Source organism: Eubalaena glacialis, chromosome 9 (assembly GCF_028564815.1).
Source record: "Eubalaena glacialis isolate mEubGla1 chromosome 9, mEubGla1.1.hap2.+ XY, whole genome shotgun sequence".
Lineage (NCBI taxonomy): Eukaryota > Metazoa > Chordata > Mammalia > Artiodactyla > Balaenidae > Eubalaena > Eubalaena glacialis.
The window spans coordinates 114,058,705-114,067,024 of NC_083724.1; the positions used below are offsets into that span (position 1 = coordinate 114,058,705).

The following is an 8,320-nucleotide window of genomic DNA, read 5'->3' on the forward strand; positions in this document are numbered from 1 at the left end:
ACGCTAGAGAACAGGCAACTTAAAAATGTAATACCGTTCTTACAAAGCAGACTAAGAGAGTTGGATGACTCTAAGAGTGCCTGGGGAAAAGTATTCTACATACAGATTTTTTTTTCCTACATATACTTTAATAACAGCAAAACACCACTCCAGTGGGCTCTAGACAGAATCTAAATTTACATCTGCAGACATAAACTCTGTATCTAGATTTGTATCTGTAGAGAGAAATTCCTACAACGGAGGTTTAAAGGATTCATTCTAGCCCATCCTAACCCACTCTTCCACGAAGCTTCTCAGCTCTCCCTAACCACATTTACTCTCTGCCCCCTCTACTTCTACAGTGTTTGCTATTAATATTACTTCATTTTGCCCATACTTTTGTTTAATAGACTTTACTTTTTAGAGTTTTATATTCACAGCAAAACTGACCACTATTTGGTTTTTGTATGTGCCTCCACCTGAATGAACACTGTGAAAACACAGACTCAGTCTTCCTCTTTGGATACTCAGAGGCTGGCACATGGCCTCACACAGACCAGCCCCAGCGAACAGGAAACTACAATGGAAGGGAAAAGAGACACAGTGGGAATGTCCCTGGCACAGCTGCCTGCGTCAGCAACACGGGTAGCCCATCAGTGTGCACCGGAATCAAAGCGGCCCTTCGCTGTAAGACATACATAAAGCCGTCCCCGCCCCGCCAGGGCTGCACAGTGCAAAACCCTCAGGACCTCAGCTCTAGGTGCCTCTCAGGAACCTGAGCCTTGGGTTCACACCCTTCGTGTGGTAGAAGGGAAAGTAGATTTGGTCAGGTTTGGATCCATATCTACTGTAGATAACTAGGACTCCTTAGTTATAATTGTGCCTTATTGTTCAATGTAATATAGAGAGACAGTATCCCCTCCCCAGCTATGTTCATCAGGAGGACACTATGAGAAAAGTTATCCATGACAATTCACCGGTTACTAGGAGAAATATAAAACTCAAGTATTAATATACTGCAGACAGCTTCTCCATTAAGTCACAAGCAGAGTCAATGGCATAAATTCATTATAAGGAAAAAACTGTTTAAAAATTAGTTATTTTATGCTATTGGTTTTTTCTCTTGGCTAGGATGTGACAGTCTTGCTTATACTGATTCTGCTTATGGTTATAGCAGGGTTTGAAACTCTTATATAGATCTGATTTATAATATATAGTTATATATCACATTATATTTATAACATTATATATATTTTATGTGATGTATGTGTATATACATCAACTACATATACTTAGCATGTGTAACTATACATATACATACAACTATATATGTTTTTATAAAACTATATGCATAGTTATATCTAAGTTATATACAACTTATCACTGTTCTTTGACATCTTTTAATTAATTTGGGGCCTTATTTCATTAATCAAGTGTCTCATACTGAAGAATGTTATACTTGTCTCTTTTAAAGGATCAAGCTTAAACTGTCAGTTACAAACTGCACCTCGAACAGACACCGATGGTTTTAGAAAAGGAAAAAAAAAAAAAAGCAATACCTGAGGGTTAAAGAAAAGTAACTGAAGTGAATCAGGCAGCTCTCAGACTACTGAGGCAGAGTCACCCAGGCCTGGAGTATTCCCAGGGGAGAAAGGAGGCGGCTTTGGGGAGCTCCAGAGCTCCAGAGAGAACCACCAGTTACCGAGCGCCCACCGTGGGCCAGGCACTCTCCCCAGGCTCTTTCATTTAACCTTCACAGCCCTGCAAGGCCGATACCATCCCAGGATCCTCTTCTTACATCTAAGAACCCTGAGGTTCAAAGGGGTTAAGTAACTATGGCTAGTTTGCTGAAGAGGTGGGATTTTAACCCAGACTGGCCGGACTTCAGAGCTGTCTTTTCCAGAACATGATGCTACCCTCAAGAGAAGAGCAGCTGTGCTTTTCAAGCTTGAAGAAGAGGAATTCTGTCACTTTCTCCAAGCTCCCTTGTTGTAGTTCTTTCCTCCCTCACCTCAGTGTCCCACAAACTGAGGGTCAGTGCTGTCACCTCCCTGCTCTTTTTTAAATAAATTTATTTATTTTTATTTTTGGCTGTGTCATGTCTTCATTGCTGTGCGCAGGCTTTCTCTAGTTGCAGACAGCGGGGGCTACTCTTCATTGCGGTGCACGGGCTTCTCATTGTGGTGGCTTCTCTTGTTGCAGAGCACGGGCTCTAGGCGTGCAAGCTCAGTAGTTGTGGCTCGCGGGCTCTAGAGCGCAGGCTCAGTAGTTGTGGCGCACGGGCTTAGTTGCTCCGCGGCATGTGGGATCTTCCTGGACCAGGGCTCGAACCCGTGTCCCCTGCACTGGCTGGCAGATTCTTAACCACTGCGCCACCAGGGAAGCCCTCCTCCCTGCTCTCTTGACCAAGAAAACTACATTTCCCTTTCGGCGCCCCCCGCCACTCGTGCAGTCAAAAAGGTGATCCCTAAATCAGTGTTTTTCTTGTAAACTTTATATCAAATTCATTAGTGAGTCAGAAAATTAATTTAGCAGGCTAAGACTAGCTTTTTAAAAATGAGATAAAACAGAAAATAGAGGGCACAGAAAATAGTATGGGTATTTTTTTGGAAATTTTTGTTTTAGTTAGGTGAATGTTTGTATCATTTAGTCATAGGAATGTGCACAGTATGAGATAACGTGTTTCATTCTGAGAGCGGTCAAGAAAGCACTGTTAACATTTCAACTCAAAAAGAACCATCTTCTGCCTCAAAACAACCAAGATATGTTTCTTAAACGAGGTAAAGATGTACAGAAAATGATCTTTTCAAAGTCCAAGCCACAGATTATTTTTATTTGATGAAAACCAGCACAAGTTAACCTCTAATTCCTGTCACCCCTAAATCAAACGATACCACAAAACTCTTTGTAAAGTAAGATTCTAATCAGCCACAGGTGGTCCAATTAGCTCAACTATTATCTGATATAATGAAATTCTAAGAAAGTTAATCCTTTGAAATTCCTTATAACGGGTTAGTTAGTAGTTAATTGAAAACTCATATCCAACAAACCATTGGGAGAAAAGGCAATTAACACTTACCTGCTGGAAATTTCAAAATCAAATGCTTTTGAAAACTTACTTTCATATTTATCCTTTCCCATGTAAATAGTGTAAGCAGATGAGTTAACTAAGACAAAACAAAAATAAGAATAGTTAGATAACTTCAACACCGACACAACTGTTTGATGGGAAAAACAAGTGACAAATGCTTATTAGGGGTTGGCAAAACATTCATGGCCTGTAGGCCAAATCCAGCCCTGTTTTTGGACAGCCCTTGAACTAAGAATGATTTTTACATTTTTAAAGGGTTGAAAAAAGCAAAATGAAGAAGAATAAGCTAGAGAGACCGTACGTGGCTTACAAACTCTAAAATACTGACCATCGGGAGAAGGTTTACCAACCCTCATTAAAAATGGCTACTTTCCTACTTTCTCAGGGATTTAGTTCAACGCAATTCCAGTTCAGTCCTATACTTTTGCCTTCTTCAAAATAGTTTTAAAAAAACAACGACCAAAACTCTTCACCTCAACCATTTAAAAATAGGTTCCTATACTTAGGCAAGTTTTATTTTTCATAATTTGATTTAGTTATGTCCTAGGTGTGCTGCAAATTATAATAAGCTCCCTATCACATTCAGGGGAAACACTGGCTCTCAAGCTTCTTCTGATCAGTGGCTCTGAACCTTGTTTACACATTAGAATCACCTAATTTTGCCCCAGCTCCACCTAAGACCAACCAAATCCAAATCTCTGGGGATTGGAGTTTTGCAAAAGATCTCTTTTTACAGTGATTCTAATGTGAAGTCAGCATTAGGAACCACTACCCTAAATCAAAAAGAATATTCTGGGTATGGTTTACCTTAGAAATGACATTTGCTTTCCTGAGCTAGTGTGTTTTGATGTGGGCATCCTCCACCTGGAATCAGTTAGGTTTTGTAATTGAAATTCTAACTGGGTCCTGGTTTTCCGAGCTAGTCTACCAAAACCTGTTAGACCGACCCCGTTTGGACCTAGACTCCTGAATTAATAGCCACTGAGCCTCTGCCTACAAAGCCTGGCAGACAGGTACAAGCTTGGGCCAGGCACTCTGCTGGCTGTCGCTCCAGAGAACTACCGTGTGAGTGGAGCTCTGAAGGCTGGGAATCAGCACTCTTTCATCTACAGATTCTTAAATTCAGGATTGCCTGGACATTCAGGATGAGAAGCTCCTTAAATGGTCAATCATAGTTGCCTCTCTTGGGGACAGAAAACTCCCAATTCCTTCAGTTAGCAGTTATGATGACTACAGTCCATAATTACTTGGAAATAGTTGAGAAAAATAACTTGAAAGAAGAGAATTTTGCACTGACCAGTTGACAGAAATACTTGTCTATAACAGAGCATTATATTAGCTTGATAAGCCCTTTGCATAGCGTATAACAAATGTCAAGTGCAGGAATACTACTAAAAAGTGTTTCAGATCCTCTCTGTACATCATTATATGGGTACACCCTTTTGAGCCTATAAATGTCACCACTAGGAGTATATATCCTACTAATTAATACTCCGTCAAGCAGTGATGTTCTTTTTACAACTTAAACACTCATTAGTTAAGACTGGTTATACACACTATAGAATATCCATAAACAAAATACCATGTACCCATTAAAAAGAAAGGACAGGTGAAGAAATTAAACAGCAGAACAGTATTTTTGTGTATCTATACACAGTAATACTCAATTTGTAAAAAATAAGCAACTGTGTATACATAAACATGTTTACATATATATTTTTAATACACGCACCAATTTTCTTTATACTATGGAAAGATATACATTTAATTGTTAGCAATAGTTACCTTGTCTACTTGCTTATAAAATGTATAGATGGTTTTTGTAATCAGAACAAAGGTAATTTTTTTAAATGATCCAAATAAACAAAGCTGTCTCTGCAGGACAAGCTATCTAAATTACAGCAAAGAGAATGACAGATGGTTCTTTGGATGGTTGACCTATAAAATGAGGTGATTAAGAACATAAATGCTACAAGCCCAAACTGAGGGGCATTCTACAAAATAATTCTTCAACTGACAGTGTCATGAGAGACAAAGACTGAGCAATGCTCCAGATCAGAAGACGCTAAAGAGTAATGAATGACAGCGGAACGCAACAATGATTTGTAATTTTCCTTTGTTATAAATTCTTCACTAGGACACTGATAAAAACTGAATAAAAGCTGCTGATTACATACTAGTATTGTTGCAATGTTAATTTCCTGATTTTGATAATGAAGAATGTCTTCTGATAAAGAGAATATCCTTGATTTTAGGAAAAACACCCTGAAATATTTAGGGGTAAAATACAACTTACTAACAAACGGTTCAGAAAACAAAAATCTGTGTGTGTGTGTAGAGAGAGAGTTGGGCGGGGAGGGGAGCCGGAAAAAGAAAGAGAAAGGGGAAAAGAAGGAGATAAGGTATATGTGGTAAAATGTTAGAATTTGGGGAATCTGAGAGAAGGCTATAAAGGAAATCTTTTACTATTCTTATAACTTTTCTGAAATACTGAAATTATGTCAAAATAGATAATTAAAAAGGAGCATGACTGCTGAGTAAGAAATCTGAATTAAGCTCCCATCCATGTTAGAGGGATAAAGGAAAAGTAAATTGAATTATTCTAGTATTTTTGTTACTCTCACCCAAATATTAAGGTTGATTAGTATGGGAACTAGTTATCTTGAAGATACCTGATACCGGTGTAGCAACCAGGCCAACTTTAGAGGCACTGTGATAATCTCATAATTTACAGAACAATCTATCTTGAGACAGATGCTAGTAAAAGGTACTAAAAGTACAAGTGAAGTTAATGAGCCATGCGCAGGTAATCTGTGGGTCCATGAATCAGAGGGGCTTAAATTTGACACTGGAAATATAGCAAGGCTAATGTTTCATTATTCTATTATGAGAGCATGAAAGAATAAAACTAAGCAGATTTTAGTTAGAGATACTAATTTTAAAAGGGAAGGCAAAAACTTTCTATTGAGATTTTCAACCCATTTTTTAAAAAAGTTTTTTTGCAGTAAACCATCAGTTGCTTGAAAACCTTAGCTGTCTATACGAAGTCATTTCCTGCAGATTCTGTATGTTCAAGTTGTTTTCTGTACTAGGATATATAAAGTTTTACTACTATCTTACTGGAAGTTATAATTTTTCCATTAACTTTGCAATTTTAAAAGCTGCACAAGTGCAGATTTATTAGACTTAGAGGCCAAATATTTTTCTGACAGTAAGCAATTCTGATGTTATAATGGAAGCCAATGAGAAAAATATGATCCACAAATCAACTGAAGCACTCTGTTCTATTAAGGGCACCTGCGTGTGTATGACTAGAGCTCAAGGAATTTAGAATCACTTTAAGGAGAATAAAGCAGCCAGCATAAAATACATTTAGTACGTATATGGCCTGCCTATAGTTTTCATTCCATTGCTGGACTTGTACGGGTAACTATGTTGTCAGGGACTCTCATGAGAAGCTACAAAGAGACACTCCAGTTATCTGGAGGGGCAGGACAGGACAGAGGGAGTCTGAAAATGCTATTAGGGGCCTATAATGATTTTTCAGGCTAGTTTGAACTTTGTTTCTAGTAATTTTAAAAATATGGGTAAGACAAAACTAAGCCTATAGAGACAGAGAAATAGCTTATGGCACACCGTGGAAGCCTAAACTACTGAGAAAAATGAGATGTGATAGTATGATGGAGTAGCAGGGGAGGGGGTCTGTGAGTTACAACTTCCCTGGGCTTCAACGTTCTCATCTCTAAAGAGCAAGTACCACTCTATTCAAACCCACACAAAACTGCGCAGCTAGTTTCACTTAAATCTCACCTTTAACAAGTAGGCAGAGACAGTAGCAACAGAATAGAGTGTGCCAGAAGTCAAAAAAATATCATTCATTTATTCAATAAGTATTTATTGAGTAACTATTATGAGCCAGGCACTACACTAGAGAAACCAGGAGATCCTCTCCCTGCCCTCAAGGGGCTTACACTCTATCTCAAGCAGACAGAGTTTAATATCATATGACAAGTGCAATGCCAAAGGCATACATGGGTGTTAAGGGGATCCCCGAAGAGTTATATCTAAGCAATCCTGGGGTGGCGACAAGGCGGGAAAGGCATCTGGAAAAGATAGGCGAGGGCTGTCTCAGGGGAGAAGCAGCTAACTGGGGGGCTGACTGTAGGCAAAGGGAACAACATAAGCAGAGAAATGAAGACACAGCATTTCCTGGGAACTAAACACACCCTTTCCTTGCCTGCCAAAGACAAATCAGAAACATTATCATGTCACTTTTCAAGATCTGGGACATCAACTCTGCCCAGTGAGTGGCTTTATCGCCATTCCAGAGTCTTTTTATGGCTTTCTGTAACATCCAGGCCCTATAACCCTTTCCTAGAAGGCTAAGGCGCACTTCCCGTAAGGCAGAGTTGTTGGCAAATGTCTCCTTTCTTTCTCTATGCGGGTAATTACCAGGGCTCAGCAAGATTAAAGGTTACGGGGGTGGGTGGGGAAGGGAAGACTTGGGATAGGGATGCGAAGAAGTCCACAAACTGTCCCATTCCAGGTAGCGACAGGTCTTTCTGATTGAGGGAAAAGAACAACTCCCGGAGGCAAAGACAGCAAGGGGGATGGTGCCTCTACACGCCCCCAGGCCCTGACGAGGGGGCGCACGGGGGGGACTGGGACGGACACGGTGGGGGGACCATGAGGACGCGGGAAGAGGCACCCACTGCCGAGGAGGCGCTCAAGGACCAGGCTCAGCGGCGACCTGGGGGTCTCGGCTTCGGAGCCCCGCGGTCGAGCAGGGACCCGGGAGGTCTCGGTGCCCACTCACCGCTGCTGCTGGTGAAGTAGAACACCATGATCCCGGCGGCGGCACGGCGACTCCAGCGCCGAGCAGCGGCACTCAGCTCCGGAAGCTCAAGATACCGGAAGCGCGGAGGCCGCTTCCCCCGGAACTCCTCCGTGCACTTCCGGCGGACGTCGGGTAACGTCATAACGCCGGCTGCCGGCGCCGTTTTCAATCCTGGCGGGCTACCCCGTCGGCGCGCTGGGAGCTCAGTTTACTAGGGGGTTGAGGGGAAAGAAGATGGAGCCAGGGCAATAGGTGATTGGAAAACTGCAGGGAAACTCCGTCTTCCTAAGAGAAAAATGTCATTCACTGACTTTATTTTCAGAACCTCCACCCCGTGAGCGGTCAAATCTTGAGGCTTAGCTCTTGGTCTTATCTGCCTCCTTTTACCCGCATCTGGCCTGCCTGAGAGTAGA

The 8,320-nt window shown here is 41.2% G+C and overlaps 1 protein-coding gene across 5 annotated transcripts in view; it reads right to left on the reverse strand.

The window, feature by feature from the left end:
• CCDC25 (coiled-coil domain containing 25) overlaps positions 1-7,976 on the reverse strand; it is a 60,441-nt gene extending 52,465 nt beyond the window's left edge. For all 5 annotated transcript variants that reach the window (XM_061200731.1, XM_061200733.1, XM_061200735.1 and 2 more), the window contains exons 1-2: positions 7,887-7,976; positions 3,099-3,146 (exon numbers count right to left, since the gene is read on the reverse strand). In XM_061200731.1, the coding sequence (XP_061056714.1) occupies positions 3,099-3,146; positions 7,887-7,914 (76 nt within the window). In that variant the 5' untranslated portion in view covers positions 7,915-7,976. The remainder of the gene's footprint in view (positions 1-3,098; positions 3,147-7,886) is intronic.
• Positions 7,977-8,320: the final 344 nt, after the last annotated feature.